Here is a 12,928-nt window from a genome sequence, read left to right as displayed (position 1 = left end):
TTTGTACAGACATATATTGATATAGCTAATTAGTATTAGTACAAATGTAATAGATAAGAGGTGTATAAGAGATGAAATAAGCCGCCACACTAACCTCTCACCTTGATCATGTGAGTAGCGACGACTCGCTCCGGCACTTCAGGGTACATGGTTCTAAGTTCCTTGAGCAGCACACTGTTAACGTCCACATCAGTGGTAGCCATAGTGTTGTGGTCACCTGTACAATTACAAAGATTGTACATCAATATAGACATGACCAGAATCACGGACAATCTGGCCCAATAAAACAAACTAAAAACATCACTTGTGTGCTATATAACAAACATGAACGTATATCCAGGCTGTAATTTGTGTCAAAAATCGTAAACGTATCATGACTGTCACTGAAGTGCTGAAGCAAAGCGGCTGTATATTTCATATGGACTAGTGATTAAATAGTCTGACTATTAAAGTTTTGGGTTTTACTAGCCCAAATGACTAGCAGTGAAAAAAGTTGGTTTTGTGACGCAACTCGAAAAGTTGAACTGAACAACCGGTCGTTACACCACTCACTTTGACGGGGCTGAAATGGACGTTTATTAGCCACATTTATGATTATAGACATGTACAGGTGCCATGCGACTAGGCAGTGTACTTATATATATATTAAAATCACACTGAGAGTCTTAAAACCAGTCGTTATAGACAGGCTGTTGTAATTAGAGCAGGTTTGACTGTAATTATATATGGAACTAAATAATTTTGGAAAATACACTGGCGTATTTGAAAAAATAATTTCGAACAGTTTCCATGTCTCAACATTAATAATTTCTACATGAACATGTATTTACATTAAATCAGAACTTAAATCCAACTTGTATCCAGTTTTATCAAGGCAGTGAATTGGGTATGAAATCTTAAACAGTCGATGCAATTATGCAAATTAAATGAATTTGAAATAAACCGATATAGCTTTAATAATTTAAACATTGACTTACAAAACATTGATATATTCTTACAATTTAGTCCTAAATTTCAAGCTTTCTTTAATACCATTACAATAGAAATCGCCAGGTTTGTAAATACAATTTTTATTATTTTACAGACAGTGACATCAATTAGAATGTCTAAATGAAAAGTCCTTTAAAATCTGTATGTTAACGACATGCACCCTGATTGAATCAAATTGTTGTCTTGTTTTTCACCAACTATTATCACCTGGAGATGAACATCAGAGTATAATTAACACAGATAAATCACATTTGAACATCTAAAGCCACAATGCTTAGGTTAACAAATGAGATGTTTATCTTCAACATAACTTCCTAACCGAGAACTAAAGAATTCTAAACCTGACGGACACAGGCATATCTTAAAGAACAATAATACAATAGACCTGCTTGATTTACAATAGATAAGACAAAATCCAAGTGCTTGGTTTCCCCGACTGACAGACTCTAACAAGGCGGGCTGCAGCTGTACAGTAACAGAGAGCCCGTTGTGTACCGGTACCATTATCATTACCTATCGGACACAGGTAAACCAACAGGTAATCTAACCAAACTTCCCAGCTGGGCCAGAGATTGATCAGCAATCTATTAACACACTTCTACTGCAGTAGGTATCCTTCAATTGTGATTGACAAATTGTCACCATATATCAACAAAGAAATATAGAAATTTTGTTGATTTTTTTTTTTTTTTTTTTGATATTTGATATTGAGATTATTCACTTCCTTTACTAATTACAAAATTTGTCATACTGTTTAATTACAAAATAAATATATAGCGGTATGATATCAATGGTGCCTGCTTTATTAATTTTTTTTTTTTTTTGCTTTATGCCCCACTAAAGCCTATAAACAAAGGAAGTTATCTAAAAAATGAGGTACTGGCAATTTCTTTTAATGTCTTAACACCTAATTTAGAATTACTTATATAATTACTGACTTTGTCATTACAGCTCATCACAATAACACTTCCCTAGCTCACAGTAATTATATATATAACACTTCCCTAGCTCACAGTAATTTATATATAAAACTTTCCTAGCTCACAGTAACACTTCCCTAACTCACAGAAACACTTCCCTAGCTCACAGTAACACTTCCCTAGCTCACAGTAACACTTCCCTAACTCACAGTAACACTTCCCTAGCTCACAGTAACACTTCCCAGGCTCACAGTAACACTTCCCTAACTCACAGTTACACTTCCCTAGCTCACAGTAACACTTCCCTAGCTCACAGTGACACTTCCCTAGCTCACAGTTACACTTCCCTAGCTCACAGTAACACTTCCCTAGCTCACAGTCACACTTCCCTAACTCACAGTAACCCTTCCCTAACTCACAGTTGCACTTCCCTAGCTCACAGTAACACTTTCCTAGCTCACAATCACACTTCCCTAGCTCACAGTAACACTTCCCTAGCTCACAGTCACACTTCCCTAGCTCACAGTAGCACTTCCCTAACTCACAGTTGCACTTCCCTAGCTCACAGTCACACTTCCCTAGCTCACAATAACACCTCCCTAGCTCACAGTGACACTTCCCTAGCTCACAGTGACACTTCCCTAGCTCACAGTTACACTTCCCTAGCTCACAGTCACACTTCCCTAGCTCACAGTAACACTTCCCTAGCTCACAGTTACACTTCCCTAGCTCACAATAACACTTCCCTAACTATAAGAGAATTCTATAGAAGGTTATAACCTCTAGGACATTCAAAACAACATCTCTTAACACAATTCAGTTTTGAATTATAGTTAAGAAATTAACAGCTAAGGAAATCTAAGAACTTTCTTGCAGTTGTACTGTGTGGAGCTGAAATCCTACCCCAATGACGCACACAACCTATAATATCTATCAAACACCCTGCATCACACCCTACCTAACGACAGCAAAACCTGCCATTAAAAGTTCCCAAAATCCTGTAGTCAATGTATGAGGGAAGGTAAATGATTGTTCAAAGACTCCGGTATATATATAATATTTATGTATGGCTTGACCAAAATCAGAAAATGAAGGCAAATGCAACCCAAGACTGCAAAAAGGTAGGTTGGTTAAAGACATACATCAGAAAATGGTTTAGAATAACACTTAATATATATAGCTAGCCATACTGGCTGTTATCTGCCACAGGGTTTCCTATTTAACACAATGTATCAAATGGCCCGCCCACATATTCACCACACTCCTGTATTAGAGTAGGACGTTCTAACCGACTTACCCATCAGTTAACAAAACCTATCCATAATACCTTAGACAGTAATACCACATTTCCGCCAGTTTAAACCCCTTATTACTCCAATCACCACACCACAACTTTATTTAATTACATAAATATTGTCATGGATTTACCTCGATGGCCCAATCCAAGGAAATACATACATGTACTGTAAATGTCTTTTGTACATGTATCTTATCAGATTACAATCACAGTGACAAAAGATGTAAAATATCATATAGGCCATTATTATTTCTATTAAGGAAACTTCATATAGCGAAATCTATCTGATCAAAGACTTGAATAATAAGAGAGATTAAGGTTTTATCTTTTATACCTGTGTTGATAAAATCTGCTTTACATTTTTTCCATTTTCAAAAACAAGCTTTAAACTTTTGTTTGTTGTGGCATACGTGCAACACTTTATTTAATTACTGTATGATATATATAGAGATACTACTGAAACTACTTCGATCCCAAGGTCTGATTTATTTCTGAAAACAATCTATGAATACTCCAAATACATAATGTTGTCACTAGGACCGATTTAATACAGATCAACATTTCTATTTACCACACCATTTTAATTTGATAAACAGATTTTTGAAATTTACCAAATGGTTGTTTCCGTTTTCTCTTTTCAACAAAACCATTGCCAACACGTTATCATATATTATATTATATATTGTTTAAAAAGATTTCTGTTCCAGAAGAAATCTCTTATAATGAGCAACAAAAAAGGAAGATTTGCCTCACAATATAAAAACTTGTGTACATCACATTTTACAATTCCTATTCTATGTCATTCAAGCACCCAATATAGGTACATGTACATACCTATAATTGTATACATTTAAATCAGTAACTAAACATTGTCGTGTACCAAATACTGGTATGTGGTGTATAATGGTATCGGTGAAAGTTAAAGAAGCTATCCAAAAATTGTACCTGAACTCACGATGATTGTTACCCTAGGCCTATATCTTATCATATTGTCACAACTGGAGGTAATTTAACCTACTGGACTCTGTGAACAAAGACAGAATTAGATCGAAGATATGATAAAATCTAATTACCATAATCTGGTTTTTATACACTGTAATTATAGAACCCTGTTTTGTCTATGAAATGTGATAATTTGGTTTATAATTGTCTAGTAGCTGAAATCTGGATGACACATTTTTATTGTGTGGTTGTACTAACAAAAAAAATCGAACACCCCAGTTGGTAGTGTACTTCACCTGCTGTCTGGGCTTCACTTAATATAATCCAGCCATGGATATAAGAAGGAACCGTTCAGACAATAACCCCGCAATAACAAAATTCTATTATACTCTATACATACATGTATACAATTGCCAGAAAATAACAAGAAGCCCATGGGCCTTAACGGTCACTTGAGTTAGAATATATAATGAAACAAGAGGCCCAGAGGGCCTGTATTGCTCACCTGGTTTTTTTTTAGTAATTATCACAAGGCTCTAACAATTAGAAAAATAAACAAAACTGACTCCTTAAGTTTAATTTTGAATCACAACCATACATTGATGCTATTGATACCATACAAATATGCTATCCAATACATAGGCTCAGAGACAAAGTAATTTATATGAAAATAGTAGCCTAATTGACCTTTTTGATCCCGCATCTATTGCCGTATAAGGCCCCGGGGGTCAGCCCTATCATTTGTACAATTTCAAATCCCAACCCTATATGGATGCTACCATTGCATTATGAGTGCTCTTCCATGCTTAGTTGCAGAGAAGAAGTAGTTTATATGGAAATAGCTAAATTGATCCCTTTTGGCCTCATCCGTAAGGCCCCCGGGGGGTTAGCCCGATCATTTGCAAAATTTTGAAACCAAACCCTATAAGGATGTAACCATTGCATTATGAGCGTAATCCCATGTTAAGTGGCAGAGAAGAAGTCATTAATATGGAAATTTACCATTTTTGACCCCACCCTTCAGGCCCCGGGGGGTTAGCCCCATCATTTGCAAAATTTTGAATCCAAACCCTATAAGGATGTAACCATTGCATTATGAGCGTAATCTTGTGTTAAGTGGCAGAGAAGAAGTCATTAATATGGATATTGACCATTTTTGACCCCACCCTTCAGGCCCCCCGAGAGGTCAGCCCTATCATTTGCACAATTTGGATGGAATCCCCACCCTATAAGGATGCTACCATTGCATTATGGGTGCTATACCATGCTTAGTTGCAGAGAAGAAGTCATTTACAGTCAAACTCGGTTAATACGAACTCGAAGGGACCACGGAAAAACTTCGAGTTATCCGAGTGTTCGAATTAAGCGAGTTCTCAAGTCAAACTGTCAATCTCTTCACTAAGTATACACACATGTACTAGTCTCACGTCGTAAGCAAGGACGGTGTCAAAATCTTATATGTACAGTGGAAACCGCTAATATTGAAGTCCTTGGGGAATGGGGAATATTTTCAAAATTATTGAGATTTCAATATAAACCAAAGACGATGGAATATTGTGAATATGGAATAAACAGTATTTCAATATTGAATTCACCGGTAATCGATTTCAATATAAGTGGGTTCCACTGGGTCGCAAAGTTATAACTATAAAACAGAAATATATCTTAATATTTTTTAATGAAATCACAACAAATTAATCAAACATACAAAAAGAATGTAACAGAATCATATAAATAGCAGAAAACTTACGTTTACCGAGACACATGTGTTGACAGGAAGTTACAATGTACAGGAAGTAAATCTACGCATGTCAGCTTAACATATCAGTGTTTTATCACTATGGTGGATGGTGAACAGCGCAAAGTCTATTTTGCTGAGTAACACGTTCAAAGCACTAACATTGATACAATTGTAATCGCACTATTCGGTTTCACAAGAATAAAGTCTTTGAATAAAATTTTAAACATCTGTCTCGCGTTCACACACAAAGTCACTGAAATAGTCTGCTATCTTTGTCTGAGTTGTACCGGGTCCTTCGTTGGATTGCTCAGTTGACTTCGACATTTCCGAAACGGGTATGATATTGCTGTGAAACTGCAGTGAATTTATTATACACGTACATGACACCTCCTCAGTTACTGAGCTACTCTTAATGAGTACCTCGGGACTAATTACACCATTGCGTCTTTCATATTTTCCGACTCTGACACGATAATTAACTAACGTATACACCTGTAAAAACAGTAAGCGTGTACCGGCTCCAGGTTGTGATTTTAACACGGTGCCAGGTGGTAGAGCTTAGTTCTGCTTGAGTGATCACACTAGTGACAGGCGGCCGGGACCACATGTTTTGTATCATATCGCTGTACCAGTCGGGATAATGTTTACGTAAGTGCAGCGTACATGTGGCCCAATTTTAAATTTGATGATCACTGATTATTGTTGATACAAAGAATTAACGATATTGCTAAACATTTAACAGTTATCTCCGTGTTTACGTAGTAGAAAACGGCTTTTTTAATTGTCGTTTTTTTAAATCGGCATTTTCGGCAATCTTTTACTCACAAAAAAATCTCACTTCGTATTATACGAACATTTTATGTAGGATTTTTGTCATTCGGACCAAACATATACTTCGTATCAAGCGAGTTTTTCGAGTTTTCCGAATTCGAATTTTCCGAGTTTTTTTAACATAGATAAAGAGGGAATTTGGCCGGGACCGGCCAAGTACTTCGTATTAAGCCGGGTTGTCGTATTATCCGAGTTCGTATCAACCAAGTTCGACTGTATATGGAAATAGCCAAATTGACCCCTTTTGACCCCGCCCCTCAGGCCCCCGGGGGGTCAGCCCTATCATTTGCACAAATTTAAATCCCCACCCTATAAGAATGCTACCATTGCATTATGGGTGCTATCCCATGCTGAGTTTCGGAGAAGAAAATGTTTATATGGAAATAGCCAAATTGAACCCTTTTGACACCACCCTTCAGGCCCTCCGGGGGTCAGCCCCATCATTTGTACAATTTTGAAACCCCACCCTATAACGATAGTAATACCACCATTGCATTATGAGTGCTATCTCATGCTTAGTTTCAGAGAAGAAGTCGTTTATATGGAAATAGCCAAATTGACCCCATTTGACCTAGCCCCTCAGGCCCCGAGGGTCATATAATTCACAATTTTTGTATAGGACCTTAAGACCTTTCTATCTATGAAGAGTATTTGATTCTACCACATCTGTGAGTAGAGAAGAAGATTTTTGAAATTTTACTCAATTTTACCCCCTTTTTGTCCCTCCCACAGCCACCTGGGGGGTGGGGACCATATAATTCACAATTTTGATTGGCCTTATGCCTTAGAAGGTTTGTGCAAAATTTCATTGAAATTGCTTCTGCTGTTTTGGAGAAGTCGAAAATGTAAATTGTTTACGGACATACGAGGCACGACAGACGAAGTACGACGGACGACGACGGACAAAAGGCGATAAGAATAGGTCACTTGAGACTTTGTCTCAGGTGACCTAAAAATTTCAGGGAAGTTAAAGTCAGTATGAAAGAGGAATAGTTTTAATTTGATAATTCAAACATTGTAAGTCTACATAGCATTTGTATAGATCCATCCTATATATTAACAGATGTCTGTAACCTATAAATAGCCATGTGACATGATAGAGAACATGTAGGACACACCTATATACAATACAGGGTATTCATATCAAAACAAACAAAATATACAAGTCTACCCATAACTAACAATTGTGTATACAATGTATATTGTATTTTTATAGTCATATGTATATAAATATATCTTTAACACATCAATTTAAAATGCACTAGCTCACTCTTTAGAAAGATTTAAATTTCTTATTTTATCAAGTAAATAAAGAATCGTTTTTTAGAAGTATCACTTCTTTACAACAGTATCCTAGTAACATGCCCAAGTTTTCAGGCTAATAGAACCATACACTCCTGTAAATAAACAAACTTTTGACAAGTGTGTACTAGGTTGACTTGTGGTTTACCAGCCCCATCCACTGCCTCACATTAGCTGTAGCAGCACATGTCTATAACAGCCTCTTACACACGACAACAATGACATGGTTACAACATCTGCCATCCTCTCCTGTATTGACAGCCATGTTGGATACATCTGTACAAATACTGCACCTAATACACTTTGGAGGATAAATATAGTAACAATATACCACACATCTATATCATAGTGTGATATACTTCATTGAGAATTCATTTACTTTACATATATATACATATATTAGTTTTATTTTTTCTCTCTCTCTCTCTCTCTATATATATATATATATATGTAACATATATATAAATTGTTAAAAAAAATGAGACACAAAAAAAAAATCAATATCTCTTTTGACAGCATTGTACCCACTCCCATTATGAGAACTGAAATCAAATCACTATTTTTTTTATATAATTTATAAGATAATCAAAATATTTCTGAAATTCTTAGAATATATTTGAAATTGACAGGAGAATGAAAGAAAATCTTGACTTGTGAGGTACATTCCTGATATGTATGTAAACTATCACTATATAGCTATGGTACAACTACAGTACTAGTACTGCTACAATGAAATTACGCACTAACAGCATCTTGATCTGAGCTATCACATTGATTTACACACCAATGCACTATGTGTAAATAAAAATTTTGTACAGACTTTTGTAACATTGATCCATAGTTATTATTAAGTCTGATGTCATGTTTAGCTCTCACAGACACACATGGGTTTATGTAGGTTTTGTCCTATAATTAAACAGCCAGAGACATTATTATCAGTATACATGTAGTATTTAATCCCGCATAGTATCAAAACAAAAACAACTTTTATTTTTTATGTGAATAAATTTGATAATTTTGTAGAATCGTTAAGTTATTAGTACATACTTTCATCACTTCTTGTAAAAGAAAAAATGTTATTCTTTTTATATTGTAACTTCATCTTAGGCTATCAATAAATATTTTAAAAGTATTTGTTTTAGAAACTAGCGGGCCTGCTTTTAACCATTCCTACTTGTTACACAATATAAATCACTTTAGAAAATGCAAAGAGGAAGTAACATGAAACATTTCTATGACATAAGGAAAATAAAATCACTAGTCCCTTAAATTAAAGAAGCTAGGAATAAAGAAATTTGGAGAAATAAAAAAAAATGGATAAAAAATGCTGAATATTTAAATCTTATAAAATTTATTATTTGCCATTTTACTTACATCTTGCGAATATAAAACATCATGGCAAATTTCTGCTCCCTGTGTCCAGTAACCACCTGACCAATGACAACCATAAGTATAATATATAATTACCACATAACAGATTGTTTACAAGGTCACTTCACAACAGGGAATAGCCCAGGGAAATCCCCTATGGCAAATCCATAACAGATAGGGTGTATGTATAATTGTCACACATGTATGTGTATATGGATAAGTATTTTATCTGTTAGGTAGACCAATGTTATGCAATAGAAAAAAAAAATCACACATCAGCACAAAGATGTAATGCAGCTTTATGTCAGAAATCAATCAAAACCTATAACTTGATAAACTGGTAACGGTTGTCAAGGCCTGCAGTTAACCATTCCTACTTGTAACACAATATAACTTAGTTTAGAAAATGCAAAGAGGAAGTAACATGAAACATTTCTATGACATAAGGAAAATTCAATTTTGCAGCAATGCTGGTAGAGGTACTGTAATGTGTGGATGGACTGGTTGAGATAATTTGTTGAAAAGACAAAAAAAGTTCTATAAATTAGTTATGATGTGCACAGCAGTATTATCAGTATATCGTTCAGTTTGAAAAAGATATGTACGCATCACAATATAAATTTGAAGTATATCTGTTCTTTAAAAGTTGCATGGCAAGGTTTGTAAATTAAACTGAATTTCCAAGAAATATTGATTCTGTATATTCAATGATGAAATTTGTTTAAACATAAAACAAAAACTTCTCATTCAATTGAAATATATGATGTTTTGATCCATTAATTAACAATATCAAAAAAGATAATGTGCTTTGTAAAATTTCAAAATGACTATCTTCATAGAGACATAGAAGAGTACAAAAATTTCATGATATCAATCACTCTACAATGATCATGTATTGCAAATCTGATTAAAAAATGTTCATGATAATCATCTATCCTTACAAGGCTTTCCATTAAACAATAACTTTTAGAAGAAAAGCTGAGATGCAACATTAATTAATATTTCTCAAATATTCTTGAATTTCGAATATCCTGTATGGTCATTGTCACAGAAAGTGAGAAACATCCACACATTTGACTTTGTAAGCCTATAAGGACCTTTTGGGATTCTATTCTGGAAGTCTTGGAATTGATCAATTGTCTTATCAATATATTGATCCTATATTCTCAAATATTATCTAAGCTCTAACTTATATTCCAAATTTAATTTATGTTGCAATTTACTTTTATCATTCATTTCTTTATTTATCTATTTTTCATGTTCCTATCTAAATGCTAATTGTTTGATTTTTTAATGCATAGTCCTCCTGGACTCCATCACTTTTAGATCCGCAATGGGAATAACTATATACCCCAAGATAACAATAACACTTGTGCTGGATTTTCCCACTGAAATGATGTTAGTGTTGGATATCATCTTTTAACGTCATTCCATCACCAATAGAAACCATAATCCCACACAAGTTACACATTCATATGTTCCCACCAAAAGTGGGGTCATAACCCCACCTTTCCTGCAGCATTGCTAAGCCAGTGGCTATTCCCGTAACAACAGAATTGACGCATGTGTTGCATTTGTACTATCATTATACACTGATAATGATAATACTAGAAAGCATGGTCATTGAGTCCATGTCAATGCAAACTGGAAATATTGAGGTGTCAAATGGTACATGAATCAATCCAATTGTTTTGTGTCAATATTCCCGAGTACCCATACATATGCGCCAGAAAACTTGCTTCAGGGTCTAGAAATATCTGTTCAATCGTTATACACTTTTTTAAATGTGTTTTAGCCAACTACAGTCAATCAGATCAAGTGTTATTAATTGCCAATTATTCATCAAAAGTTTTGATATTCTTTATATCAAATTGCAATGATATCTTGACATATTATGTCAATTTATGTGTTTAAGTTTTATACAAATTAAATACAATGGATTAGGATTAAGGAATCGTCATTTTAGTCAAGGATTTATATGAGAAGGATAAGTCACACTGGGTTTTGGGGAAGTCCAAGGCAGGCGCTTTTGTGTTTGTGCACTGACCGTGACGTTGGGCGACGACTGATTTTCCTTTGATATCCGCCGGCGCAGCCTTTGATGTAGCTTGCGGGTGCGAGGGTTACCGTCTTACTTTCTGAAGTGGGGCCGTCATTTTATGAGCTATCAATTTTTTTAACGAAAATTTAAGACATATCCTCTAAATATTCCGTCTTTAAAGCAAGTAATAAACGTCGTGAAATTTAATAAACTTTACAATGGTGTTTCGTTTGACTCGATAAGACAAGTGTTTGTTGAGAAAAACGGTTTTTATTCCCGGTTCATAGGCGTCTCGCGTGGTGTTTAGTAATGTAAAGAGACAGACACGAATCCTTCTCACTTATAAATCCTTGTTTTAGTATATATATTTTATGACTCACAGATCATGAAGACAATGGGTTTTTTTTCAAATAGATTTAAAGTATTGGGTGATCATTATTGATAAAAGGCTTCCGATTTATGAATGAGCATACATGTAGGTCATGAGTCATCACTATGTTTGCCAACATAAGTCATGATCACTCACTCAAGCTACCTGTGACATAATTTCTCCTGTAGAGTAAGGCGTGTTTATAAGTTATCCACTAAAAGTCTTAACGTCAATGATAGTCTTAACGTCAATGATAATAATATTGTAGGTATGGCAAGAAACTTGCTTAGTGACTGAGAAGCATACACTGAAAATCCTACTGCGTTCAAAATACACGTATACCATTCTGATCAGCTGATTTGACATGGGGTGGCGGTGTAACAGCGATGTTTACGTTTCAGAGCGTGACTGACAGTCGTAGTGCTAACCTTGCTGTCATAATATATTGCATAAAATGGAAACAATAAAACAATCAATAAATAAAACAAACGCATGAAAATGATATGGGCACATGATTTCATGGAATGTTTTTAGATCAACCTTGACAAAGCGACAATGTTTTGATCTTGAAAGCTGTAGTAATAATGCAAGTAAAATCCAAGGGGTGTGTCACAGAACATAAATCTACATTTCCATTTCCAATCAGCGGATTAAGATCAACTTAAAAAGGCCGTCACAAATATCTGTCAATATCAAATATTGCGTAAACAAGACAATAATTTCTAGTTTGCTAACTTCAGGAACTAAAGAAAAAGTTAACACCTGTCTTGAAGAAACATGACATGTACACCTATGCGAAGCACGCGTATTCAATAAATACCTACCTATTTAAATGAATTGATGTTTTTAACATCCTCTGACGAGTGAAAAGTGAGCATCGGAGTGGCGAAATTGGCAGGCTTTGCAACTTCAACTATGGCAACTTCCCTTTCAGAAAAATATTTGCTATCATGGCGGATGGACATGCGCAATGAGCATTTTCCGGGATTCGTTGTTTTTACACCCTTCATTTGAAAATAAAATATAATATTGGAACTTTATGTCTATATAGAATTAAATGCTCAATATTCACAGCAAGAAACTTAAATAGTGTTTTAAAACAAAAAAATATTGCGATACTAGT

The 12,928-nt window shown here is 34.9% G+C and overlaps 2 protein-coding genes across 5 annotated transcripts in view; both read right to left on the bottom strand.

Annotated features, from left to right (window-relative positions):
* The window catches only part of LOC138332957 (TGF-beta-activated kinase 1 and MAP3K7-binding protein 2-like), a 29,098-nt gene extending 16,333 nt beyond the window's left edge, over positions 1 to 12,765 (bottom strand). For 2 of the 4 annotated variants that reach the window (XM_069281024.1, XM_069281043.1), the window contains exons 1-2: positions 12,630 to 12,765; positions 102 to 217 (exon numbers count right to left, since the gene is read on the bottom strand). In XM_069281024.1, coding sequence (XP_069137125.1) covers positions 102 to 203 — 102 coding nt within the window. In that variant the 5' untranslated portion in view covers positions 204 to 217; positions 12,630 to 12,765. Of the gene's footprint in view, positions 1 to 94; positions 218 to 9,397; positions 9,454 to 12,629 lie in introns of those variants that run through there. The other 2 variants (XM_069281032.1, XM_069281047.1) reach the window with 2 other exon arrangements.
* LOC138332372 (uncharacterized) lies at positions 2,010 to 6,214 on the bottom strand. Its single transcript, XM_069280489.1, has 2 exons — positions 6,116 to 6,214; positions 2,010 to 2,660 (listed from the first exon to the last, which is right to left on the bottom strand). The coding sequence occupies exons 1-2, from the start codon at positions 6,212 to 6,214 to the stop codon at positions 2,010 to 2,012; spliced, it is 750 nt and encodes a 249-aa protein (XP_069136590.1).
* Positions 12,766 to 12,928: the final 163 nt, after the last annotated feature.

The sequence above is a fragment of the Argopecten irradians genome, chromosome 1 (assembly GCF_041381155.1).
Source record: "Argopecten irradians isolate NY chromosome 1, Ai_NY, whole genome shotgun sequence".
NCBI lineage: Eukaryota > Metazoa > Mollusca > Bivalvia > Pectinida > Pectinidae > Argopecten > Argopecten irradians.
This window is presented reverse-complemented; position numbering and strand designations above follow the sequence as displayed.